The sequence below is a fragment of the Macaca thibetana genome, chromosome 16 (assembly GCF_024542745.1).
Source record: "Macaca thibetana thibetana isolate TM-01 chromosome 16, ASM2454274v1, whole genome shotgun sequence".
Lineage (NCBI taxonomy): Eukaryota > Metazoa > Chordata > Mammalia > Primates > Cercopithecidae > Macaca > Macaca thibetana.
This window is the reverse complement of record NC_065593.1, coordinates 44,274,773-44,301,853: the sequence shown is the minus strand read 5'-3', so window position 1 is coordinate 44,301,853 and position 27,081 is coordinate 44,274,773. Positions and strand designations below refer to the sequence as shown.

Here is a 27,081-nt window from a genome sequence, read left to right as displayed (position 1 = left end):
TCCACGACTCTGCCCTCCTCTATTCACTTCCTAGCAGCATTAACCGAAGCATGGCCACTTTCTCCTTCTCTAAGTGCTTTGTCTCCTTGCCTTCCATGATTCCACCATCTCCTGGCTTTCCTCCTCTCCTTTACTTGCTTTTCCTTCTTCTCTAGACCTCTAAATGTAGCAGTGTCTTGGACCGTGGGACAGGCCCTTTTCTTTACCCACCTGGTGACAGTGCCAAGGCCATAGCTGTAAATACCTTTCTTTTGTTTTGAGACAGGGTCTTGCCCTGTCGCCCAGGCTGGAGTGCAGTGTCGTGGTCACAGCTCAACCTCCTGGGTTCAAGTGATTCTCCCACCTCAGCCTTCCAAGTAGCAGGTGCACACTACCATGCCTGGTTAATATTTTAATTTTTTGTAGAGACAGAGTCTCACCTGAGGCTGCAGTGAGCAGCCTGTCTCAAAAATAAATAAAATAAAAAATTAGTATCCTTTTTTTTTTTTTTTTTTGAGACAGAGTTTCACTCCTGTTGCCCAGGCTGGAGTGCAATGGTGCGATCTCAGCTCACTGCAAACTCTGCCTCCCGGCTTCAAGCGATTCTTCTGCCTCAGTCTCTCAGTAGCTGGGATTACAGGTGCTGATCACCACACCTGGCTAATTTTGTATTTTTAGTAGAGATAGGGTTTCACCATGTCGGCCAGGCTGGTCTCGAACTCCTGACCTCTGGTGATCTGCCTGCCTCAGCCTCCCAAACTGCTGGGGTTATAGGCATGAGCCACTGTGCCCAGCCAAAAATTCACATCTTGAATTTAGCTTTGTCCAAATAGAATCTTCACTCCTCTCCTTTCCACACTTGTTCCTCCCTGCTTCTTCCTTGTCTCTGGAGCAGCATAGAATGGGTATTCAACATGGTTTGTTGATGGTGAGTGGCTGGGAGGGACAGTGGTACTTCCTGTTTCCGAGGGCTGTGGCCACTGACCTGGTTTGGGGAACTGACTGCCCCTGGGCTAAACTTCTATACAGTTGCCTTTGGGTGGCCATTGGTGCCCAAGCCCTCGGTGTCCTCTTAGAGCCAGGGGACCATCTAAGCCTGAGCAATCATATCTGTTATGTTAATTGCAGTCAAATACACATAATGTAAAATTTACCTGAAGTGGTAACTTTTAAGTTGTACAGTTCAGTGGCATTTCGTCCATTCACAACATTGTGTGGCCATCACCACGATTTAGTTCCAGAACATCTTCACCATCCCAAAAGGAAACTTGTCACCCATCAACAGGCCTCCCTGCCCAATTCCCTCCTTCCCCCAGCTGCTGGCAACCATTAACCTGCTTTCTGTCTCCACCTATTTGCCTGTTTTGGACATTTCACATAAATGGAATCAATATGTGGGCTTCTGTGTCTGGTTTCTTTCACGTGGCATAATGTCTTCAAGGTTCATCACGTTGTGGTGTGTATCAGAACTTCCTTCCTTTATAAGGCTGAGTAATATTCCATTGTGTGGATGGACCACATTTCTGTATCTGTTTTTGAAGGAACTGGAAGGGAGTGGAGGCTCCATGGCAGGGCAGATGTATGCTGGGGGCTGGAAAAACTCAACCAGGAGCACAACGATGCCGGCTCCTTGGGGTGTGGCTGGGGGTGCTGCAGCCCCTGAGTCACCTGTCAACCCCATCTGTGGTTTCCCACACCATGGTGAGGGCTTGAGGTGAGTGCTGCAGGGCTGACAGCCACGGGGTCATTAGGGGTGAGATTATCCAGTGTCTGAGCTTTCTGCCCCACAGCCCCACATTTTTTATGCCTCAGGCAGCTTCTTCAAACCTCCCCGGGGAGACAGGAGGTCCCCTCCTCCGTCAGGGGAGGCTGAGAGCTCCGTGCCCCGCGGTGCCGCCGTCAGCAACACCGGGTTGAGCCCATGCGGGGCTCCCCCCAGCAGGGGGCGCTGAGACAAGTCGGGTTCCAGGGTCCTTTTTCCTACCCGGGCTGTTGTGAATTTCTCCTACTTGGGCTGCTTGTGAATTTCCACCTTGCTGCAGTGTCTTCTTCCTCAGTTTACTTTGCAGAGGATTACTTGCTCTTGGGGAGTCTGGACGGCTCCCCAGTTTTGGGATGCAGCTAGTGCTGTACTGGCCGCCACATAACCACCCAGGGAGCGTGTGAAAAGGCAAATTCCTGGACACGATCCCAGTGGAACCATGGCAGAGTCCATGAGGCCTCCAGGTGATTCTCATGCCCAGGCTTGGGACTCCACACGGCCCTCCTTCAAGTTCATGCTCGGCAGACACCACACCTCTGCCTTCTGCGCTGCAGCGTCTTGCTTGCGGGCTCATCTCTCTTTTTCAACAATCCATTCAGGTAAACCAACCACAGAGCAATGGCTTATTCTGTGTTTACACCTGAGAAATCTTCATTCATTCATTTGTTCAATAGAACTTTATGGAACGCCCTATGCCAGGCACCAGATATGCCCGGGTGAATAAGACACGGTTCCTGCTTTGAGGTCCGGCTGGGGAGGCGTGTCAATACATTCCAACGTGATGAATGCAAGGAAAAGCAAAACGCTACGCTCAGTTCAGGGTGGGATCGCAGAAGTGGATGCCTGGCTTACCTGGCTGGAATCTGGGGAATCACCAGGAGGAGGTGATTTCTCAGTGGAGACTAGCAGGATGAGCAGGAAAACTCCCCAGGAATAGGAAGTCAGAAAGCAGAGAGCAGTGGCAATTCTGGCGGGGGGTGGAGGGAAGTGGAGAACTGAACCAAAGCATCATAATTTGGGCATAGGCATTTTAGCATTCCAGATTATCTTTAAAATTCATGATTCAAGAGATTAAAATATAAGTTTGTTTCTAGATATATGACTAAGGTCGCAAAGAGAACTACTTCCCTAATTAGTCCACTATGGAAATGTGTATTCAGATTATTTACGGATACGGGAAGGCCCTGCATAACTTCTGTGTCAGGCTCCGGAATGGCTTATATGCAAATGGAGAAGGAATCACTGGATCTGGGTGGATGCCTTTAGGGTAGCAGAGTTGGCTTTCGATGTTCCAGCAGCTGCAGATACAACTTTGAAGGCGGTGGCTCGAAACCCTGGCTGTAGGTAAGAATCACCTGGGAGTTTTTTTTCTTTTTATTTTTTTTGAGACGGAGTCTTGTTTTGTCGCCCAGGCTGGAGTGCAGTTGCATGATCTCAGCTCACTGTAGCCTCTGCCTCTCGGGTTTAAGCGATTCTCCTGCCTCAGCCTCCCGAGTAGCTGGGATTACAGGCATGCACCACCACGCCCGGCTAATTTTTGTGTTTTTAGTGGAGATGGCATTTCACCATGTTGGCCAGGCTGGTCTCAAACTCCTGACCTCAAGTGATCCACCCACCTTGGCCTCCTAAAGTGCTGGGATTACAGGCATGAGTCATTACATGCCCGGCCACCTAGGAGCTTCTTAAAGCTACCGCATGTAGCAACCGCTCTGGCAACTGATATATTAATTGTTTGGGGCTGGGGTGCAATGTCTGGGTGGAAGGGGAAGCTTCTGTAAAGGAGATAAAGAAAAAACTACCAGGGAAGTGGGTAGAAAGCCAGGAGAAAAAAGGTCACAACACAGATGCAGGGGGAGAGTGGTCAGGAAGGAGGATGTGGTCAACAGGTCACAAGCTGCAGAGAGGCAAGAAAACGAGGACTGTTTGTGTCATTTAAGACCATGGTAGTCACTAGCAGCAGGTGACTTTAGCAGCAGGCTTGTCAGCAAAGTGATGTGTGGGAGGCTGGATCACAGAGTTTAGAAGAAGGAGTTCAGGGACTTGGGAGGTGAGAAAATGGAGCAGACTGACTTGGAAGGTAGAAAGAAGCAGGGCTGTTCATGGACGGGGAATGAGGGGTGGAGGGAATGATGTAATGATCTGTTGAGGATGAGAGAGATATGAACGTGTCTAAAGGTGGCAGGTATTTGGGAGAGAGAAGTCGTAATTGATGGTATGAAGTTCCTAAGGAGGTGGAAGGAAAGGTAGCATTGACCTTAAATAGGAGGGACCGCTCCTCAGTTGTGACAGGGTGGAAGGTGGAGAGGGTGTGGTGGGGGCAGGGTGGCTCATTTTATTTGGTGGGGGTCAAGAACATTTATCACCCAGAGTTTACTCATGGTTGCGGTGACTGGATCTTCAGAGGCATGTGGCCTTGATAGAGGCCTCCCTCTATGTCCTCTCTTTTTTTCCTGTCTCCCTCATGGCAGCCAGACCTGGAGCCACTGTCCCAGTGATGAGTTAGCTGGGGCAGTGTAAGGGCTGGCCACCCTCTCTTTCTGGCCTATCTTCTCCACCTGTGGCTGGACCCTTGGGGAAGGAAGCTGGAAGGTTGAAGCCTGGCCTAAGCCTGCCAGCCTAAGCCCCATGGTTCATCAGGGTCTATTATACTAAGGGTCTGTGCATTGGGGGCAGGGCTCAGGCACGAAGATGACTCCCTCCCTGAGAAACGCCAGAGGGAACAGGATACTCGGGCATTGAGGCCTCACCCCAGCACCCTAACACCCTCTGCCCTCAATGGTGGGGTCTTTGCCTTTCTGATCCTCATGTACCTGAGGCCACAGTGGTCAGGTTGTACCTGCCCTATGCCCTGCAGGCACAGAGGGGCTGGCTCCCTTGCATGGGCCCCCTCTTTATCCTCCAATTCCCTCCTGTTTCCCTTCTGCCGACTCAGAGTTAGGAACAGAGCCTCTCCAAACTTTGGGAAACACCTCTCCTGCCGTCTACCATGGTGTCTGCCTGCTGGACTTAGGGAGAGAAGCACCTTCCCCCGGCTCCTCGTTGGCAGAAAGTCCTCCTGGTGGCTCCTGATGAATGAGCCTGGCCCATTTTCTGCCCATCCTGTGTTCCCAGCAGTGCTGCCAATCATTCCACCATGAAACGTGCAGTAGCTTTCTATCACTCAACTATTTCATGCTCACTTGGCCCAAATGCGGACAGTCATGGGTTCTTCTGCTTTTGATATGGAAGTGCTGGGAAGGGAAGAGCATGGTCCCTTTAAATGATACGGAAGAGGGGAAGGGAAGTGTTGGGGAGAGGAAGGGCATGTCCCTGGCTAGGGCTCCACCCTCATGGACCTAGGTCAGGACAGGTACTCCTGCTTTCGTGCCCAAATGTTGCATTTCCCAGGACCACCCTGTCCCATCACACCCCCATCCTGTGCCTATAAAAACCTGAGACCCTAGCAGTGCAGAGACAGAAGCGGCTGGACATCGAGAGGAGCATATTGGCCGAGGAACACACAGGCGGCTGGATGTCAAGGGGAACGCACTGGCACTGGCATGCTAGCAGGCCACTGACCAGCAGAAGGACGCAGAGTTTGGCTGGGGCAGTTGGAGGAGAGCCTGGGCCACCAAGCAGCCCTACTCCAGCGGAAAACCATCTCCCTTCTGGCTCCCCCATCTGCTGAGAGCTACTTCCACTCAATAAAACCTTGCACTCATTCTCCAAGCCCACATGTGATCTGATGCTTCTGGTATACCAAGGCAAGAAACCCCGGGATACAGAAAATCCTCTGTCCTAGTGACAAAGTAGAAGGTCTAGTTGAGCTAACCCAAGCTGCCTATAGATGGCAAAACTAAAGGAGCATCCTGTAACACACGCCCACTGGAGCTTCGGCTGTAAACATTCACGCCTCGATACTGCCGTGGGGTCAGAGCCCCACAGCCTGCCCATCTGTATGTTCCCCTAGAGGTTTGAGCAGTGGGGCACTGAAGAAGCGAGTCACACCCCCATTGCACACCCTCTGAGGGGGACAAAGGAACCTTTTCCACGATACTTTTTTTTTTTCTTTGAGATGGAGTCTCGCTCTGTCGTCCAGGCTGGAGTGCAGTGGCGCGATCTCGGCTCACTACAACTTCTGCCGCCCAAGTTCAAGCGATTCTCCTGCCTCAGCCTCCCCAGTAGCTGGGACTACAGGTGCCTGCCACCACGCCCAGCTAATTTTTGTATTTTAGTAGAGACGGGATTTCACCATATTGGCCAGGCTGGTCTCAAACTCCTGACCTCGTGATCTGCCCACCTTGGGCTCCCAAAGTGCTGGGATTACAGGCGTGAGTCACCACACCCGGCCTCCTGTGAGACTTTCAATCTGCTTGCTACAAGCTAGAGTGGTGACTAATATATATTTTCTGTGGTCTAGCTCTTCACTTAGCTACATACTGTTCTGTTGTTGTTGTTTCCCTCAAATCTTCACTCCCAAGATCAACCCAAAACAGAGTTCAAAGTGCAAAGCAAGCCTTTCTAAAATAGAAGGTAAAATCAAAGCCTCCTTCCTGATGGTGGTGTAGGCATGGGTGAGAGATTCTACCCTCTGAGTCCCGCTTGGACTTGTGTGGACTCCCTCCTCTTCAGTCACCCATGCTGTCTTCCAGTTCCTCCAATGCTCTGTGCCACCTCCCATCTGCCAGCCTTTGCATATAATGTCCCTCTTTGTCCAGCTAACTATGATTTATCCTTCAGGTCTCAGTATTGATGTCACTTCCTCTAGAAGCCCTTACCTGACCTCTGCTTTTAATGGGAAATAGGGCTTTTAACCTCCAATGCTGTTCCCTAGAATCTGAGCTGGCCACATATTTCAAGTCTACTCCAGCCAACATTATGGTCTGGATCATAATCATGATCTGTTTGCTTAGAAGCTATTGATGGTGCTTTCCTCTAAGCCCACACTCCAGACCCCTGTCATGAGCATTGCTAGGGGCACAGGCTTTGAGAAGAGCCCCAGATATTCTATCTTATATCTAAAAGAGAATTCTGGCAGGATTCTTGTCTCTGCCTCCTGATTCGTCATGAGCAGTGAAGCTGAGCAGCTGAAACTGGCTTCCACCACAGTTCCCTCATATCTATTCCATTTGTATATTGCTCTACATTTTATTTTTTGTTTTTAAATAAATTTAAAAGAATTTTTGTTGTTGTTGTTGAGACAAGGGTTTCACTATGTTGCCCAGGCTGGTCTCAAACTCTCGGTTCAAGTGATCCTCCTGCCTTCACCTCCCAAAGTGTTGGGATTATAGGCATGAACCACTACATCCAGTCTGTATATTGCTCTGTAATAAACTATCCCAAAAGTTAGTAGTATAAAACATTTTATTTGCTCATGATCCTATGGATCAGAAGTTTGGGCAGAGTTCAGCTGGGCTGTTCTTCTGCTCTATGTGACGTTAGGTTGGTGCAAAAGTAATTGTGGTTTTTGCCTTTACTTCTAATGGTAAAAATATTAGGGATCATTCATTCAACTACATAATAGTTAAATTCATTTAACTACATAGCTGGTAGCTGGGCTAGGCTGGAAGGTCCAAGAAAATGCATTCACATGTCTGGTATCTTGGTGCCCCTCCATAGATCCACTAAGTATTTCTCTCTAAGTGGCTAGCTGGGACTTCCTCATGACATGGTGGTCTTATGATAGCTGGACTTCTCACACAGTGCTGGCTTCTAAGAGGAAACCTTCAAAGAGGGGCAAATGTGGAAGTCATGATCTTTAAAGCTTGACCTGGAAGTTATACTTCTATCACATTCTGTTGGCCAAAGTCAGTAGGACCAGCCAGATTGAAGGAAAGCCCATCTCTCTACTGAAGGAGTGGCAAAGAATTTGTGGCCATCTTTAATCCACCACGATGCCTAATTTGGCACTGTTGAACCAGAGACGAGAGCCTCAGGCTGCATTTGGAAGAGCTTCCCATAGGAACACTCCCAGGGCTTATCCATAATTGCTTACTTTAAACCTTGAAATTCTAACTTGAGTGCATGCCTTATGGTCTGACATATTCCTGGGCAAAGCAGTGGCTTTCCCTTATCATCATCTTCATCTCATCATCTTATAACCCTTAAAACTGGTGTTCATGTGGAAAGTAAATAGTTTGGAGGCATCACCAAATACCAGCATGGGAGCTTGAATCAGGCAATGCATGAAGACCTCAAGCTCCTGCTAAGGGCTTCCACCCACCAACATTGCTTCCAGTCACAGTTTATGGGCCAGAACTAGTTACATGGCTTCAACTTAACTGCAAGAAAGGCTGGGAAATGTAGGGAGCACATGGGATGATTGGCGTGCACAAATGGCCTCTGTCACATCTTGTCTTCCTGCCTTTGAATGTTGTCATGTGAGCACTTCTGGTGATGGCAGCCATCTTGTGACCATGAGGAGAAGATCAAGAGAATTCCAGGAAGGCTGACCTGAAGCCCTAGTGTTATTGAGCTGCTGAACCAGCCCTGATACTGCCCATTCTTGGACCCCTTGACATGTGAGATATTTTGGGTGAGTGTTCCATTACTGCTTTTGCAGCCAAAAGAACCTCACTTGATGCAATGGTGAATGCTTTTAAGAAAATAAAACAGGGTGAAGTGTCATGTGACTTGGGGAAAGGGTGGCAAAAATCTAGGCGTGAGTGTGTGTGTAACAATGGACAAGGAAGTGAGGGAAGTCTTTGAATGAATAGAAAACACCACTATGGGAAAAGCTCTTTGGGCAGAAAGGACACATTGCAAAGACCCTGAGGCAACCGGGCATGGTGGCTCACACCTGTAATCCCAGCACTTTGAGAGGCTGAGGTGGGCCGATCACAAGATCAGGAGATCGAGACCATCCTGGCCAACATAGTGAAACCCCATCTCTACTAAAAATACAAAAATTAGTTGGATGTGGTGGTGCATGCCTGTCGTCCCAGCTACTCAGGAGGCTGAGGCAGGAGAATCGCTTGAACCCAGGAAGTGGAGGTTGCAGTGAGCCGAGATCGTGCCACTGCACGCTAGCCTAGTGACAGAGTGAGAGTCCATCTCAAAAAATAAAAAATATTAATAATAAAGACCCTGAGGTAAGAACACAGCCATCATGTTTGAGAGGGAAGGCCAATGAGGCTGGAGCAGAGTAGTAGCAGAGAGGGACAGAATAAGGACCGAGAGGCTGGACGGGGTCAGAAAAGGCAGACTCATAGATAAGGTCAGAGTTTGACATTTTAAAAGACAGATTTGCCTGGGTGTGACTGCTCATGCCTGTCATCCCAGCACTTTGTGAGACCAAGGTAGGAGGATAGCGTACGCCCAGGAGTTCAAGACCAGCCTGGGTAACATAATGATACCATCTCTGGAAAAAAATTTTAAAAATTAGCCAGGCATGCTGGCATGCACCTGTAGTCTCAGCTACTTGGGAGGCTGAAGTTGGGAGATCTCTTGAGCCTGGGAAGTCAAGGCTGCAGTGAGTCATAATTGTACCACTGCACACCAGCCTGGGTGACAAAGCAAGATCCTGTCTCAAAGAAAAAACAAACAAGCAAACAAGCAAATAAATAAAAACCAGATTTACTTATGTACAACCGACAAACAATATACTGCACATATTTAAAGTATACTCTTTTGGGTCAATTTTCTTTCACTCAGCGTAATTATTTTGAGATTCATCTGTATTATTGCATGTATGAGTAGTTTATTCCTTTTTATTGCTGAGTAGGATTCTATTGTATGGCTACATTGCAATGTGTTTAAACATTCACCTTTGAAGTTGTTTGTAGTTTCTGGCAATTACAAATAAAGCTGCCATGAATATTCATGTTCAAGCCTTCTGTGAACCATCCTTTCATTTCTCTTGTGTAGACACCCAGGAGGGGAATGGTAGAAGTATGTTTAACTTCCCTATTTTTTAAGAAGCAAACTGATTTATGAAGTAATTGTACCATTTACAATGGTGCCAAATGCACTCATTTTCCCAGGAACAGTGTATGAGAGTTTCAGTTCTTCCACATCTTTGCCAATACCTAGTATGACCAGGCTTTTACATTTTAACCATTCTAATTAGTGTGTAATGATTTCTTATGTATATTCAATTTGCATTTCCCTGATGATGAATGATGTTGAGCATCTTTTATTTATTTTTATTTTTTATTTTTTTTGAGACAAAGTCTTGCTCTGTCACCCAGGCTGGAGTGCAGTGGCACAATCTCAGCTCACTGCAGCTTCTGCCTCCCGGGTTCAAGCAATTCTCCTGCCTTAGCCTCCCAAAGTGCTGGGATTACAGGCATGAGCCACCACACCCAGCTGATTTTTGTGTTTTTAGTAGAGACGGGGTTTCGCCATATTGGCTGCTCTCGAACTCCTGACCTCAAGTGATCCACCTGCCTCAGCCTCCCAAAGTGCTGGAATTACAGTCATGAGCCACGGCACCCGGTCAATGTTAAACATCTTTCATTACAATTATTTACCATTTATATACCTGTTTTGGTGAAGTGTCTGTTCAAATATTCTGCCCATTTTTCACTGGTTGCTTATTTTCTTATTATTGAGTTTTGAGAGTTCTTACATATTCTAGAATTCTGGATACAAGTTCTTTATCAGATATATGCTTTCCAAACACTTTCTGCCAATTTGTGGCTCGTGTTTTTCTTCTTTTCTTTTTTGAGACGGGGTCTCACTCCATCATCCAAGCTGGAGTGCAGTGGCATAATAACAGCTCACTGCAGCCTCAACTTCTTGGGCTCAAGCAATCCTCCCACCTCAGCCTCCCAAGTAGCTGGGACTACAGGCATGGTGCCACTATGCCAGGTTAATGTTTGTATTTTTTGTAGAGACAGGGTTTGGCCATGTTGCCTAGGCTTTCATTCTCTTAATGATATATTTTGCAGGGCAAAAGTAACATCAATTTTTTTCTGTCATGGATCATGTTTTGGTTATTGTATCTAAAAAGTCATTGCTCCTGGGTGTGGTGGCTGACACCTGTAATCCCAGCACTTTGAGAGGCTGAGGTGGGTGGATAACTTGAGGCCAGGAGTTTGAGAACAGCCTGGCTAACATGATGAAACCCTGTCTCCGCTAAAAATACAAAAATTAGCTGGATGTGGTGGTGGCCACCTGCAGTCCCAGCTACTCGGGAGGCTGAGGCAGGAAAATCGCTTGAACCTGGGAAATGGAGGCTGCAGTGAGCTGAGACTGCGCCACTGCACTCCAGCCTGGGTGATAGAGCAAGACTCCATCTCTAAATAAATAAATAAATAGTCACTGCCAAAATGAAGGTCACCTAGATTTTCTTTTGTGTTATCTTCCAGAAATGTTATAGTTTTGTGTTTTACAATTAGCCCTTGATTCGTTTTTAGTTAATTTTTGTGAAAGATGTAAGGTCTATTATGTCTAGACTGTTTTTTTTTTGTTTTGTTTTTTTTTGTTTTTTTGCATATGGATGTCCACTTGGCCCAGCACTGTCTGTTGAAAAGACTGTTCTTTCTCCATGGAATTGCTTTTGCTCCTTTGTCAAAGACCTGTTGACTACATTTGTATGAGTCTATTTCTGGGCTCTGTATTCTGTCTCATTTATCTATATGTCTATTCTTCAACCAATACCATGTTGCCTTGATTTCTGCAGCTTAATATATAGCAAGTCTTGAAGTTGGGTAACGTCAGTCCTTCAACTTTATTTCCCTTCTTCAGGATTGTGTTAGCTGTTCTGGTTTTTTGCCTTTCCATATAAACTTAGAATCATTTTGTTGATATCACAAAATAGTTTCCTGGGATTTTGATCAGGATTGCAGTGAATCTATAGATCTAGTTGGGAAGAACTGACATCTTGACAATTTTGAATCTAATCTAATCTATAAACATGGAACATGTCTTTCTTCTTCTTTTTTTAAATCTTGGCTCACTGCAACCTCCGCCTTACAAGGTTCAAGCGATTCTCCTGCCTCAGCCTCCCAAGTAGCTGGAATTACAAGTGTGAGCCACCACACCTGGCTAACTTTTGTATTTTTAGCAGAGACAGGGTTTGCCATGTTGGCCAGGTTGGTCTCGAACTCCTAACCTCAGGTGATCCGCCCACCCCATCCTCCCAAAGTGCTGGGATTACAGGCATGAGCCATCGTACCCAGCTGGAATATGACTTTCCATATTTAGATTTTCTTTGGTTTCTTTTATCTGTTGTATAGTTTTTCTTGCATAGCTCTTGTACATATTTTTAAAAGATGTAGACGTTAAGTATTTTTTATGTTAATGTAAGTGGTTTCTGTTTAATTTCAAATTCCAATTGTTCATTGCTGATATAAAGGAAAGCAACTGACATTTGTATATTAACTTTGTATCCTGCCACCTTGGCTTTTTAGATGATGACAATAGAATCCCCCAAACCCTTGGCCTTTGGTTGTTCCTAACTTTCCCAAGTGATCTTCGACTTTTGGAATCTGCATGCAAAGAAGAGAAGGAATTTCCCACACTTCTCCTTGGAATGGCCTGACCCAAGCACAGCCTCCTCGGCCAAGGCCCCCGCCTCCATGGGACCCCGGCCTCTGGAAAGTGGAGATGAGAGAGGAGTCAGCAGGTTTAGGAGACAGGGTGGGGCTGGGAGCTGCAGGTCTTGCCGGCTCTGCACGGGTGGCCCTAGCAAAATCACACCAGTGGATGGAGTGCATCATGTATAGAAAGGGCAACTATGGCTTTGTGAAACTTTTGTTTCAGTTATTCACATGAATATGTGTACCGAATCACAGTGAAAAATGTATTTCTGGCCAGGTGCCTCGGCTCACACCTGTAATCTCGGCACTTTGGGAGGCTGAGGCAGGCGATCTCTTGAGCCCAGGAATTCGAGACCAGCCTGGGCAACGTGGCAAAACCGCATCTCTATCAAAAATACAAAAGATTAGCTGCGCATGGTGGTGTGCACCTGTGGTCCCAGCTACTCAGGAGGCAGAGGTGGGAGGATCGCTTGAGTCCAGGAGGTGGAGGTTGCAGTGAGCAGAGATTGCGCCAGCCTGGGTGACAGAGGGAGACCCCATCTCAAATTAAAAAAAAAAAAAAAGTATTTCTCACTATGTGTTGCACTCAAAATATTTGAAAGCCCCTGCCACAGAGGGGCTTTCTTCCCTAAGGATTACAGATGAGAGGTGGGCTCCGTTCAGCTCAGCCCTCGCTCAGTACCTGCCTCCCAAAAGTTCGTCCCATGCCACCAGCACCTCCGGCCCTGTGGGGTGAATCAAAGCTCTCAGCAGCTGAGCTCCGTTCTCAACTGTTCTGGCCACCCACATTCTACCGAGTGTCTTTACATTGAGATCATCTTGACTCTCGGTTTCTGTTAAAGAGTAAAACAACAACAACCACAGCTTTTTTTTTTTTTAAGATTTTTAAAACACTAAGTCTATCAACTCAGTGCTTAAAAAAGCACGGTTCTCAGAAAACAACACACTTCTGGAGAGGCAGTTCATTGAGTATTTTTAGGATGAACCTAAAAGGGGCAACTCAGGGTCGTTGTGGCATTTAATTATGACCAGGAGAGGCCATTGAAGAGTTTTAGGCAGGTGTGTTCATTTCCTGGGGTTGCTTGACAAATGACCAGGAACTTGGTGGCTTAAAACAGCACACATGTATTATCTAACAGTTCTGGAGGCTGGAGGTATGAAACCACCATGTTGGCAGGGCCACGCTCCCTCCAGAGGCTTTAGGGGAGACTCCTTTTCCTCTTCCAGTTTCTGGGGGCTCAGGTGTTCCTGGGGTTGTGGGTGCATCGCTCTAATCTTTGCTTCCATCTGCACATGACTTTCCCGTCTTCTGTGTCTCCATTCTCTCGCTGCCTTTGTAAGGATACCCGTCACTGGATTTAGGGCCCTCCTCGGTAATCCAGCATGATCTCATCTCAAGATCCTTAATTTCATCTGCAAAGACCCTTTTCCCAAATGAGGTCACGGTCACCGTCTCTGGGGGTTAGAACATAGATCTATTTGGCAGGGGTGGGGGGCGGGGGGAAGCACCACTCAGCCCGCTACATTGAACATTTAAACTTTACCTGTATTTTACAACCCAGTTGTGGCTTTTGTTTTGTTTTGCTTTGTCATTTAAAGTCAGGAAGGCCCCCTGAAAGATGTTGTTTCTGAAGTGGGTCAGGAAGCAGTGGGCTGGGAGAAGACAGAGCGGGCCAGGGGTGAGATTGTTTAGCACAGAGGACAATGTCGTGTGAGGCGGAAGGGGGAGTACTGTGGAGAGCTTTTAAAGGTCAGGAAGCACGATGTTGCAGCCTCCAGAGTTTGAGAGTAAGAGGGACAAATGATAAGACCGGAGAAGTAAACTGAGGCAGAAGGTCACGGCAGTCCAGAAAAATGCTTTGGCCTCCTCTCGAAGGCATGGGGAAGCTATCTTTAAGCCACAAGTCTTGGAATCACGATCAGTCAGAAAGAAACCTGTTTCTCATCCCTACTCCAGCTCACCCCCACGCAGCCATTGGACATTCTGTTTTTATTTTTTATTTTTATTTTTGAGACAGGGTCTCGCTCTGTCACCTAGGCTGGAGTGTGGTGGCGCGATCTTGGCTCACCATGACCTTCTCCTCCCAGGTTCAAGTGATTCTCATGCCTCAGCCTCCCAAGTAGCTGGGATTACAGGCGTTCGACACCATGCCCGGCTAATTTTTGTAATTTTAGTAGAGACGGGGTTTCACCATGTTGGTCAGGCTGGTCCCAAACTCCTGACCTCTGGTGACCTGCCCACCTTGGCCTCCCAAAGTGCTGGGATTATAGGTGTGAGCCACCGCACCCAGGCTTCATTGGACGTTTTGTATTGTAGGAATGAGTGTGAGAGGTGCATTTGACTTTAGAGAGCTTGTCCTCGTTTGCCCAGCAGCAGGCAGGGAAGCAGACAGGCCCAAGAGTCTCAGACCTTCTCATTTCCCTGTCATTCAAAGGGAGAATGGAGGAAGGCAGGAGCTCCAGAGTGTGGCGAGTAGAGTAGCTGGGGAAGCTTTTAGGGTGGGGGAGACCCGAGCGGGAGAGAGGCCGTGCCTCTGTTTGTGGCATTCCTGCAGGCCTGCGAAGAGTGGAAACCCGCCCTCGCTGTGTCCCAGCAGAACAGGGTGTGGAGCCGGCCCCAGCCCCGCAGCCTCATGGCCTTCTGCCTTCTGCACTCCGGTGTTTGTCTTGGCTAAGAGCTGCACAGGGCTTTTTGAAGCTGATTCCATCAAGGCAAAGCTGGAGGAGTCAGGACACGGGATCACAGAAGAGGCAGCTGGAAGGGGCCTCAGATGGGGAAATAGAGGTGGTCCCACAGTGAAATGATGGCAAACCAGCAGGAGAGCCCAGGGCCCCGACTCCTTGCACAGTGCTCAACCCAAGCACCATGGAGCTTCCCGAGTGTGCGAGGAGCCCGACACAGGCTCCAAATCCTCTAGGAAGACATTCGAATGCCCAAAGGAGCCCAGAATTGTGCTGTCCCAGAATTGCCTCCTCTTCTGGGTTCCTGACACACAGACTGCAGGACTCCAGCTTCCAGAGGCTCACTGTACCTGTAGACCTCCCTGGCCCAGACAACGGTCTCCAAGGAGGCCCAGCTGGCCCGGGACACTGGGCCATGCCCCACCCCTGACAACCCCATCATTCTCAGATCTGGATTCAGGACGGGCCCTGCTTTACCTCTCTGCTCAGCGAGGACCCTCCCATGTCCTGTTCCACACAGATGCAGATGGGTCACGTGTCTCACAGCTGAAGGCCTCCCCCATCCATCTCCACCATCTGCTGAGGCCCCATAATTATTCCAAGGCCCGGTGCAGCCTCACTCAGAGGGGAGAGTTCACGCAGTCCTGTAATGTAACCCAGGCCCGAGGCCGCGCAGGCAGGGGGTCCCCAGCTGGGTAATGAGCCGCTGGCTTTATTGAATTCTCTGGCTTGGGTCTGACTAATCACTGCCTTTAGCTGAGGCGACCTGGGCTGCCGTCTCAGCACCCTGACTAGGACTTCCTTCTTTCTCAGCACCCCAATTCCTGCCCCTCCTCCCCAAACATGTTTAAATGACCAAGATCAGGGCGGGAGGGACTCCTGGGGGGCTGGCTTCCCCCATCCATTTGGGAGAAAACGTGGCTGGCTCAGGTCTGGGGCCCAAGCAGGGCAGACCAGAATGGGCCGCTGGGGTGTACTTTGCTGGGGCCACCCCGTGCAGCGCCTGCAAGACCTGCAGCTCCCACCCCCACCTCATCTCCTAAGCCTGCTGACGTCCCTGTCACCTCCCCTTTCCGGAGGCCTGGGCGCTGTGGAGGAAGGGCCTTGGCGGAGGAGACTGTGGTGTGGGCCAGGCCTTTCCACGGAGAGGTGTAGGAAACGCCCTCTCTCCTTTGAGATTCTGCTCAGGCTTGGGCCCCACCCAATGTCATGGATGTGCAAAAGCAGACCCCAGGCCTCTGCCTCCTCTCTGTTCCCCAGCGCTGAGAGGGCTCCCCACCAGCATTCCCCGTTCTTATTTCTGCATGCTGGCTTTCTAGACTAGACGGTACCCGCCCTGTGGACAAAGATGGTTGTTCTTTTCTTTTTTTCTTTCTTTTTTATTTTTGAGATGGAGTCTCGCTCTGCTGCTCAGGCTGGAGTACAATGGTGTGATCTTGGCTCAATGCAACCTCCGCTTCCTGGGTTGAAGCAATTCTTCTGCCTCAGTCTCCCAAGTAGCTGGGACTACAGGCTCATACCACCACGTCCAGCTATTTTTTTATTTTATTTTTTTATTTTTATTTTTATTTATTTATTTTTTTTGGCGGGGGGGAGGGAGTCTCACTCTGTCGCCCAGGCTGGAGTGCAGTGGCGTGATCTCGGCTCACTGCAAGCTCCGCCTCCTGGGTTCACGCCATTCTCCTGCCTCAGCCTCCAGAGTAGCTGGGATTACAGGCGCCCACCACTACGCCCAGCTAATTTTTTGTATTTTTAGTAGAGACGGGGTTTCACCGTGTTAGCCAGGGTGGTCTCGATCTCCTGACCTCGTGATCCGCCCGCCTCGGCCTCCTAAAGTGCTGGGATTACAGGCGTGAGCCACTGCGCCCGGCCTATTTTTTTTATTTTTATTTTTAGTAGAGATGGGATTTCACCATGTTGGCCAAGCTGCTCTCAAACTCCTGACCTTGAGTGATCCATCCACCTCAGCCTCCCAAAGCGTTAGGATTACAGGTGTGAGCCACCATGCCCGGCCTGTTACTGGTTTCGATGTGCCCAGAACTTAGCACACAGTAGGTGCTCTAAAAAACCTTTCTGGAAAGAAAGAGAGGGAGCACGTGCAGTGTGAGGTAGGAGTGTGGGTGTGGGGTGTGCATAAGCCATGTGGCACCCAAGATACTCTTGTGGCACCTCTGTGCCTCCCCCTCGTGGCTGCTGGGGGTTGGCTGACTTGGGAAATGGTGTCAGCTGTGCTGTCCTGTCAAGACCCTAGCAGCTCAGGAGTTGTTAATGTCAAGGTGAACCTGAGATCAAGGGTCACCCAGAGTGACCTGGTGACCTCCTCCCACGGCTTCTAGAGCAGGTTTGAACCCACCCTGGGAGGCGTGAAGAGTCCGTGGTTTTCCACCCTGTGACAGTGGTGGGGGTGGAGGGGCCCTTCCAAGATGGGGCTGAGCCCAGCACTCTCTGACCTCTCATCCTGAGTGGTAGGAGAGCTGTGCCTGGTGTTCTTCGGAAAAGGGGAAAAGGCAGATCATGCCCGAGGCCAGGCCTCTGCTCAGTAGACCCAGCCCAGCCTCTGCTCCCAGTGGCCCGAGTGGAGGAGACCCGGTGGACAGTGGGCATGTGCCACTGAGCCACTCCCGCTGGGCCCACCTTTGGTACCGTGGGTTTGGTGAGAGTGGGGCCCACACCACCCACAGGGAAGAGTGTGAGGGACACAGAGTCAGACAGACAGACAGACACACCGAGGGGAGAGAGAGAAGGAGGCAGATCCGGAGCCAGTTCCAAGGGCCTCTGGGAGGGAGGAGGAAACTTCAAAGCACTTCCAAACAGCTTATAAACAAGCCAGTGGGTGGGGCGGCCAGCGTGGGCTGGGGGTCGCTTTCTGGAGGGGCTGGAAGCTTGCACGGCGTGTGTGGAGGCCATAGGCCTGGAGTGGGCGGGAGGAGGGCCCAGCCTAACCTCTCTGTGACTTGGTTTCCTCTCCCGCACCAGAGAGCACCCTCCTGGGGCTGCGGTGGGGTCAGCAGCAATGTGCAGGTGAAAACGCTGTGTGGGCTCCAGGCCGATCAGATGTTATTTATTATTCTGAGCTGTGTTTTGGTGGGAGACTTGGAAGGGCTGGAGGGAGAGTCAGGGTGTTCTGGGCCCCTCTCTTCCCCGATGCTGCTTTGAGAGTTCTCTGGGCAGAATGTCCAGGAACCGGGCCCGGAAAGGAGAGGCCCATGGCTTGAGACAGGACCCGGCTGGGTGCAGGGGCGTTCTCCATCAGCACCAGCAGTGGGGGTGGGAAGGCCAAGCTTCCCCTGCCCTGCCCTGTGCCCCTCTCCCACTCTCCTCAGCACCCCCACACCTCTGCTGGGCACCTCCCCTCCTCCCACCCTCTCTCATCTCTCCCACGCCCTCTAATGGTGTCTTGGGACTGCCCAGAAATCAGCCTCCTCTCCTTGGATACTTGTCCTGGCCTAATGGGGCTGTGACAGTTTTTCTAAGTCCTGCTTAGAAATGTGTCACTGTCCATTTCCCTTTGTGCTATCAAAGGAGGCTGCGCAAACCACGTTTGTCCAAGGGCTGTGTGAAGGCCCCCGCGCAGAGCAGCTGGAACGCGGGCTGATGAAATTACAGGGAATTCAAAGCAGCCGGCGTCGCCCGCTGTCTGGCTTCATTACGGGGACTGGCCTCGAAGGGAAGTTTATTCCAATAATTTAGAGGATTAGGATCTGACACCCTTCATTAGCGATTTGACATAAGCAGAAAAGACAGATCCTGCAGAATGGCCGCACAACGGGAAGGAACCAGCTCAGGCGAGGAGAAGGCAGCGCCCGCCCGGCTGGGAAGGGGAAGGGTCTGGGCGTGGAAGCAAGGGTCCCATGGCCGTTTTACAGTCTTGTGAGACGGGGAGCTGTGTTCCTGAAGGGGAAAGTGGACGTGGGGGAAGGAGTGGCCTGGGTTCAGGCCTCAGTTTCCTTAGCTGTAAAGCGAGATTACCTTCAGGATCCCTTCTGTCTCTGATGCATGTGGGGGTCACCCCACCTACTGTCCCCAAGGCCCTTGTGGTTTGGCCTTGGAAAGGTACCTGTCTTTCGGGGCTCTATGCGCCTCCACCCCCCACCCCCAGGATCGAGTGACCAACGCGAAAACACTCAGACTGCAGGCTGCTCTGTGGCATTTTAGATACAAGCCATTTGCTGCCAAATGGGGGAGAAATCGCCCCCAGCCCCTGGCAGCTTCTGGCTCTCTTCCCGGCCCCTCCACAAATATAGCCCCTGATGTTTCAAAAATTTCTTGTCCAGTCTGTGAAAACCAGAGTTTGGGCTGTGCCTTGACAGCAGTTCTGACAGATGGATGGGGGAGGGGTGGTTTTAAAAGGCCCCTGCCCACACCCAGCAAGCTGGTGTCCCTGTTTCCTGTACCGTGGTGGGGTAGCTGTGCGACATGGGCAGGTTGCTTAGCCTCTCTGTGAGTCCTTTCCTCAGATCTGAAATGGAGGTGCAGTTTGCTGTGAGGATTAAATGAGATGATGCATTCAGAGAACCCGCACGTGTGAAGAGCCCAGTGCATCTGGCAGCTGGTGCCACCAGGACTGCTCAGTGTATGTGACCTTGGGCAAGTCGCTTTCCTTCTTCGACCACAGACCTCCTTCGGGAAGTAGGGGAGGCCAGACACGGCTGGCAGCTCAGAAGGAGCTCACCAAAGAGTGGCCACTGTGGTCATCAGCGAGGGCAGCTGGACTCCGGCACAGTCCTGAGACACTGTGACCGCGGAGGTTTTCTTGGTGTGTCGATGGAAGAGGGAGGAATGTGATCCGTCCCAGCCGCCGGGGGAACCAGAGCATATCTGGTATGTGTCTCTGGAATGATTTGGGGGAAATTAACTGAAGTTGGAACTTAAGACGCAAACTGCCCTGGACACAGAGATACGGAACTGTCCATGTGCACACCCCCTACAAAGGGCCGGGGCCGGGGTGGGAGTCGGCTTACAGGGCACAGCGCAGCGCAGGCCCGCCCTGGAATGGCCGTGAACTTGTTGTTTTTCCACGTCATTTGCTCTCAAATGTACTATCAAGCCGGGCGATGCTAACCCGGCGGCTGCGGGTCCCTCCTCGTAACAAGCGATTGTGTGTTCTTTAGAGGTGGCCAAAGGGGAGGAGGGGGCCCAGCCCCAAGGAGGTGGGGGAAAGGGAAACAAGCCCTCCTTCAGAGTGAGCTTGCGTGTCCTGGAGCCAGCTCCCCGCAAAGCACATGCCATTTCTGGCCCTTGAAGGGGTTAAAGGCCTCCTGGAGTCAAAAACAAGCAGGTGTCCCACCGTGCCAGATACGCTGCCTAAACTGCTTCCAGCTTCTTTTTTTTTTTTTCCCCCCCTTCTGCAATAAGTCTGTGATCAGCCACGGGACAGAGGCGCCAGCAGCCTGCCTGTGACAGGCATCAGGTTAGCTGGCTCCCACTCGGGTGGCGCGCCCAGGATATAAATCCGGGAGCGGGCCCCTGCTGCGGCTCCTCTCCCTGCACACTCAGGAGAGGGAGCTTCCTTCCAAAGACCTTTCTTTTATCTGAAGCCGCACAGCCCTGCAGGCTGTGCTGACTTGGTGGAGGCAGCAGCGGCAGCAGCCTGAGCAGGAAACCTGCTGGGGTGGGGAGGGCAGGTGTCTGCAGCCTCTGAGAGGAAGGTCCTGGTGGGCCCCAGATCCTGGCATCGTTTCAGGGGAGGTCTCTAGCCGCCCCAGCCTGCACCATGTGGGCCCTAAGGTGTCGCCCGTTCTGGTCTCGCTGGGAGCAGGTGGCAGCGCTGCTGCTGCTACTGCTGCTGCTCGGGGTGCCCCCGCGAAGCCTGGCGCTGCCACCCATCCGCTATTCCCACGCCGGTATCTGCCCCAACGACATGAATCCCAACCTCTGGGTGGACGCACAGAGCACCTGCAGGCGGGAGTGTCAGACGGACCAGGTGAGTGGGGTTCAGAGACCAGAGATGGGCCACGTGAGCCTGTGAGTCATGGGGGTGGGAGCCGTGGGGTGGGGACTGTGCAGGAGTGTGAGGAGGGCCAGGTGAGTAGGGTCCAGAAGCCGCAGTATGAGATGGGCCAGGTGAATGGGATCCAGAAGTGAAAGTGTGGGACGGACCAGGTGAGTGGGATCCAGAAGCGGGAGTGTGAGGCGGACCAGGTGAGTGGGGTCCAGAAGCCACAATGTGAGGTGGACCAGCTGAGTGGGGTCCAGAAGCCACAATGTGAGGTGGACCAGGTGAGTGGGGTCCAGAAGCGAGAGTGTGAGGCGGACCAGGTGAGTGGGATCCAGAAGCGAGAGTGTGAGGTGGACCAGGTGAGTGGGATCCAGAAGCCGCAGCGTGAGGCGGACCAGGTGAGTGGGATCCAGAAGCTGGAGTGTGAGATGGACCAGGTGAGTGGGGTCCAGAAGCCGCAGCGTGAGGTGGACCAGGTGAGTGGGATCCAGAAGCGAGAGCGTGAGATGGACCAGGTGAGTGGGATCCAGAAGCGAGAGTGTGAGATGGACCAGGTGAGTGGGGTCTAGAAGCCGCAGCGTGAGGCGGACCAGGTGAGTGGGATCCAGAAGCTGGAGTGTGAGGCGGACCAGGTGAGTGAGGTCCAGAAGCCAGAGATAGACCATGTGAGCCTGTGAGCGATAGGGGTGGGAGCCACAGGGTGGGGACCATGCAGTAGTGCCCTGCAGGGCCCAGGAAGGTGAAGGAACACAGGCCCCATCCACCTGGAGAGAAACAGGGCACCATCCTGTCTATTAACACTGAAGCCTGGAAGGAGAGGTGGGAGCGATGTCCCACTTCATCAGGGACTGAAGCCTGAGGATTCCTCCTTCATGCATGCTGAGGGCTGCTGTGGGCCAGCACCGTGCCAGGCATGTCATGTGTGTTGACACGACAGGTCAGCATGGTGGGCATCAGAAGCCCACTCACAGGTGAGAGAGTGGACACAGAGTCAGGCAGGGAGGGCACAGGTGCCATGGCCAGTGAGGGAACGGTGGGCTTGGAACCCATGTTTAACAACAAAGCTTTGGTTGCATTGGACTCCAGGCCACCTCCCCAGGAGTTTGGACCCTGAGCCTGAGAGCAGACCAGGCTGACGGCAGGCCAAGCAGGAGCAGCTCTGAATGGATGCTCTGGTGTCCCTGGGAGGAAGGAAACCACGTTTCAGCCTGTCAGCTTCCTTGGTCCTGCCTTCTGCTCTGCATCAGAGGGCAATGCCACAGGGCAGGGCCGGTTCTCTTCTAGTTCCCGAGTCATTCCCTAGGGCCATTCCTGCCCGCCCCCTCTGGGGCAACAGGCTGTGGGACCTGTACCTGCTCCAGGCAGAGCTATTTCCTGCCCAGCCTGGCCGGCTCTGAGGGCAGCACCGAGTCTCCCCGGGCTCCAGGTCCAGGCTGGGGCATCTCCAGGGAACACGAGAAACAATGGTGCCCCCGTAGATGCCTGGTTTACTCACAGGAGAGCAGAGGGCTGACCTGCAGAGAGTGGCCTCAACCTCACAGTGCCCAAGGACAATTCTTAGGCCTCCCAGGACAGATGCCCCCAGTGGGCAATGGTGGTGCCAAGTGAAAGGAAGATGAGAAGTCAGGAGGAGTGGTGGCTGCTCCCATCTGGCCAAGGTCACGCGATTAGTTGGCTACATTTGCAGGCACAGGCAGGTCTGATAAACCAGGTAGGGCTTGGGGATGGTGAGACTCTGGTGGATTTTGTGTGTCTTGGGGAGAAGGCACCTGTGGAGGGCTGCGGATCCAGACAGCCCTTGGGGAGATTCTGACCTCCTTACACGGAAGTGTTCTAAGGACCCCCTCTAGGTTCCCTGTGGCCAGAAGTACCTTTCCTCTGGTGCCCAAGGACCCAGGCTTTCATGGACCTCCGGGTCCTGAACGTCTTAGGGAATGGGATAAGGCTCAGGCCAAGGAGAAGGTTCTCCTGCTCCCACTCCCTTTCCTGCCCTCCATTCCCTGTGGGGTCCCTCTCCTGAGAGCTGCCCATCCCTGTCCCAAAGCCTCCCCTGGTGTGGCCTAGAAGACTATGCCAAATAAGGGCTGCAAAACAAAGTCCCCATTCTGAGCCGAAAGGGGTAGAACAGTAAACAAGTCAAGCAGGCAGGCTCCGTGCAGCCAGGGTGGGGGGACACTTCCCCCCTCTTAGCTGATGTGGAATGTCAAAGAGGCTGAAATAAAAGTTGGAATGACAAGAGGCCAGCCCTGGTGGGGAGTAATTCACAGAGTTACTACCTGGTGGAGGATTAGGAGCGTTGCCTGCCTGCCCAGTGGGTACGTTGTGTTATTGTCGAAAACACCACGTGAAATCCTTGTTTGTGTCGGCTCCAGGAGCATGTTGCTAATTTCGAGGAATTAAACTAATGCTTTACGTGGCTCCACAGAAAATCAGAGGGGATTACGGCCTGGCAAGTCCTCGCTGACGGCCTTGCTGACCTTTGCCACACAAGGGGACATTTTTTCTTGTTGTTTTGCCCGTGAAAGGTCCTAAATGGAGCTGACACCTGGGCCTGGCAGAGCCTGTGACTGTGAGACCCAGCGTGCGGGACCTGTCATGCCTGCCCTGACTGTTGGCTGTGGATCGGTCTGGGCCCTCTCACAGCCTCTGTTCCCCGTGTGTGTTGGTCTCCTTGAGGGGAGGAGAGGTGTGGATCACCTCGGATAAAGTCCCGGGGCATTCCCCTCTCAGCCTCTAACGTGACCTCTTCTAGTCGGCAAGGCATCCTCGCTCCCATGGGAAAGAGATGAAAGGCAGGCCTACTTGTTCAAGCTAGACCTCATTTGTGCTATATGATGCAGGAGAAAAAAAAAAACGCCATTTATCGATCCCTTCCACTGGGAGCTTGGAGCCTTGTTCTGCCACTTCCCATCTCTGTGAACTTGGGCATCGCCTCTCTGAGTCTGCAGTCTCATCTGTCAAATGGTTGTAGGAAAACTTCTCTTAGAGTCTTTGGCCCACCCCTTCTGACCCTGCCAGCTGTGTGACCTTGGGAAAGCTACTTAGCCTCTCTGTGCCTCAGTCATCGTCTGTAGAGTGGAGATAATGGCTGTAACCTCCTCTGGCTTGTGATGAGCACAGCAAGCTCACGGATGTCAACGTTCTTACACGAGGGCCTAGCACGTAGGAGATGCTATGTATGCATTCGTCATTATTTTCAAATGTTTTGCTCCCACTAGATAGGGAGTACATGTTAGTTCACCTCCCCATAAACCATGGGGTAGGATAGGGAGCCCCTCCTTTCCTCCTCCTCCCTGTTCAGGCCACTCTCTCTGGCTCTTTCAGGAGTGTGAGGCCTATGAGAAGTGCTGCCCCAATGTGTGTGGGACCAAGAGCTGTGTGGCGGCCCGCTACATGGACGTGAAAGGGAAGAAGGGCCCAGTGGGCATGCCCAAGGAGGCCACGTGTGACCACTTCATGTGTCTGCAGCAGGGCTCTGAGTGTGACATCTGGGATGGCCAGCCCGTGTGTAAATGCAAAGACCGCTGTGAGAAGGAGCCCAGCTTTACCTGTGCCTCGGATGGTCTCACCTACTATAACCGCTGCTACATGGATGCCGAGGCCTGCTCCAAAGGCATCACGCTCGCCGTTGTAACCTGCCGCTATCACTTCACCTGGCCCAACACCAGCCCCCCACCACCTGAGACCACCATGCACCCCACCACAGCCTCCCCAGAGACCCCTGAACTGGACATGGCGGCCCCAGCCCTGCTCAACCACCCTGTGCACCAGTCGGTCACCATGGGTGAGACGGTGAGCTTCCTCTGTGATGTGGTGGGCCGGCCCCGGCCTGAGATCACCTGGGAGAAGCAGTTGGAGGATCGGGAGAACGTGGTCATGCGGCCCAACCATGTGCGTGGCAACGTGGTGGTCACCAACATTGCCCAGCTGGTCATCTATAACGCCCAGCTGCAGGATGCTGGGATCTACACCTGCACGGCCAGGAACGCGGCCGGGGTCCTGAGGGCCGACTTCCCGCTGTCGGTGGTCAGGGGACATCAGGCTGTGGCCACCTCAGAGAGCAGCCCTAATGGCACGGCTTTCCCGGCAGCCGAGTGCCTGAAGCCCCCCGACAGCGAGGACTGTGGTGAAGAGCAGACCCGCTGGCACTTCGACGCCCAGGCCAACAACTGCCTGACCTTCACCTTTGGCCACTGCCACCGCAACCTCAACCACTTTGAGACCTATGAGGCCTGCATGCTGGCCTGCATGAGTGGGCCGCTGGCCGCGTGCAGCCTGCCCGCCCTGCAGGGGCCCTGCAAAGCCTACGCACCTCGCTGGGCTTACAACAGCCAGACGGGCCAGTGCCAGTCCTTTGTCTATGGTGGCTGCGAGGGCAATGGCAACAACTTTGAGAGCCGTGAGGCCTGTGAGGAGTCGTGCCCCTTCCCTAGAGGGAACCAGCGCTGTCGGGCCTGCAAGCCTAGGCAGAAGCTCGTTACCAGCTTCTGTCGCAGCGACTTTGTCATCCTGGGTCGAGTCTCTGAGCTGACCGAGGAGCCTGACTCGGGCCGCGCCCTGGTGACTGTGGACGAAGTCTTAAAGGATGAGAAAATGGGCCTCAAGTTCCTGGGCCGGGAGCCGTTGGAGGTCACTCTGCTCCACGTGGACTGGGCATGCCCCTGCCCTAACGTGACCGTGAGCGAGACACCACTCATCATCATGGGGGAGGTGGACGGTGGCATGGCCATGCTGCGCCCCGATAGCTTTGTGGGTGCGTCGAGTGCCCGCCGGGTCAGGAAGCTCCGCGAGGTCATGCACAAGAAGACCTGTGACGTCCTCAAGGAGTTTCTTGGCTTGCACTGAAGCCCCCCCACCTCCTTGGCCCCCTCCCTGGCCTTCCTCCACCTATCCACCCCAATGCCTCTCAGCAGACTGGGCGAGGTCAGATTAGACAGGCTTGGGCCAGCCGGGAAACGTCAACCGATGTGTCAGAGAAAAAGCCACAGAGGGTCTCAGATCAGCGTCTATTCTTTGGGTTCAATAAGGGGTTCATATCTTTTTTAGCTCAGGCGGACAAAAGGAGAAGTCAGTGGACACACGGAAGTTATTCCTGACCACCAACTTGCTCAGACATTCTCCTCCTCCCCTCACTGGCCCCACACCCCTAGCTCTCCCAGCCACCCTCCCCCAGCCAGTCTCCCAGAAAGGGTTTAAGCGATGGTCGCTGTGTGCTGGTCACAGGAACAGTTGAATGGATTGGCTTGCAAAGGGGGTAGGTGGGGAGAGATAGGAGGGCCCAGGGACTAATGGGACACCTTTTCCACAGCGTCCTCGATTGCTGTGAGCAGAGGCCACTTGGGGTTAGGGGCATGGGCAGTGGCAAGCTGGAGGCAGAGTCCAGCCCAGCACATGACTTGCCCTGAGTGGAAGCTGCTGGAACGGGTGCCTTTGGGTGGTGGTCAACTTGCCGCTGAGGCCACCACGGCACCAGCAGAATACATATTTCTTCTCCTTGGCTGCATTGGTTTGTCGATCTAGTTCAGTTGAACTCAGTGGACGTTCTCTGAATGCTTACTGGGTGCCAGGACCACAGAGAGATGTTAGCCACTGCCCAGCTCTTAGTGCCCCAACACAGATGCCCTCGTCCCGGGGCCCCCAGACGCACCCCTCTGCTGGACTCACAGCTGTCTGGAGTTTCTATCTGATGGATGGTGTGCTTTCGTATCCACTGGCTTCCTTGAACATAGAGCAGACAAAAGCCCCGGGATCTGTTTGGTAGCAGGAGAAATGAAGGGAGAGGAAAAAGCAGGCAGGGAATGGGGTAGTAAAGGACTGAGAGAGGAGGGAGGTGGCTGGAGAAGGAAAAGGAACATTGCTCAATGCTCCCATCTGGTGGCGGCCTTGGGAGCCCATGGAAACCTGGAGGGAGGCTCTCTGTGAGACCTGGGCAAAGGATGTGGCAGCTCGTTGGTGATTTTTTTGTGTGTTTCCAGACTTCCTGTGTAGGCCTGGCCATCCCGCCACTAGAGAGAGGATTGGGAAGCCGCACTGTCAGCTCTGCATCTGCCCCCACTACCCTCCTCTGCCCTATTCTGTCCCTGCCCCTCCAAGCTGAAGAAGGTCCTTGTGGGGCATCCTCCTTTCTTCCTCAAATATAAGGAGGAAGATACTAATTAAAAGCTCATAGTATCAATGGCCCTGCTTGTGTGTTTCATTTGGGTTATGATGGGGAAGGGAGGGAGATGGGTAGTGTCATTTGCTTTGGTGACCTTACA

The 27,081-nt window shown here is 52.1% G+C and overlaps 3 protein-coding genes across 6 annotated transcripts in view; 2 read left to right on the top strand and 1 right to left on the bottom strand.

Annotated features, from left to right (window-relative positions):
• Positions 1-26,882, bottom strand: part of MRPL27 (mitochondrial ribosomal protein L27) — a 464,439-nt gene extending 437,557 nt beyond the window's left edge. The window contains exon 1 of the mRNA XM_050765131.1: positions 26,873-26,882. The gene's annotated coding sequence lies outside the window, so the exon portion shown is untranslated. The remainder of the gene's footprint in view (positions 1-26,872) is intronic.
• The window catches only part of LOC126939627 (nucleoside diphosphate kinase A), a 446,836-nt gene that overhangs the window by 96,073 nt on the left and 323,682 nt on the right, over positions 1-27,081 (top strand). The window lies entirely within an intron of this gene.
• On the top strand, positions 20,085-26,999 carry WFIKKN2 (WAP, follistatin/kazal, immunoglobulin, kunitz and netrin domain containing 2). The gene is made up of 2 exons (XM_050765075.1): positions 20,085-20,809; positions 24,149-26,999. The coding sequence occupies exons 1-2, from the start codon at positions 20,600-20,602 to the stop codon at positions 25,667-25,669; spliced, it is 1,731 nt and encodes a 576-aa protein (XP_050621032.1). The 5' UTR covers positions 20,085-20,599; the 3' UTR covers positions 25,670-26,999.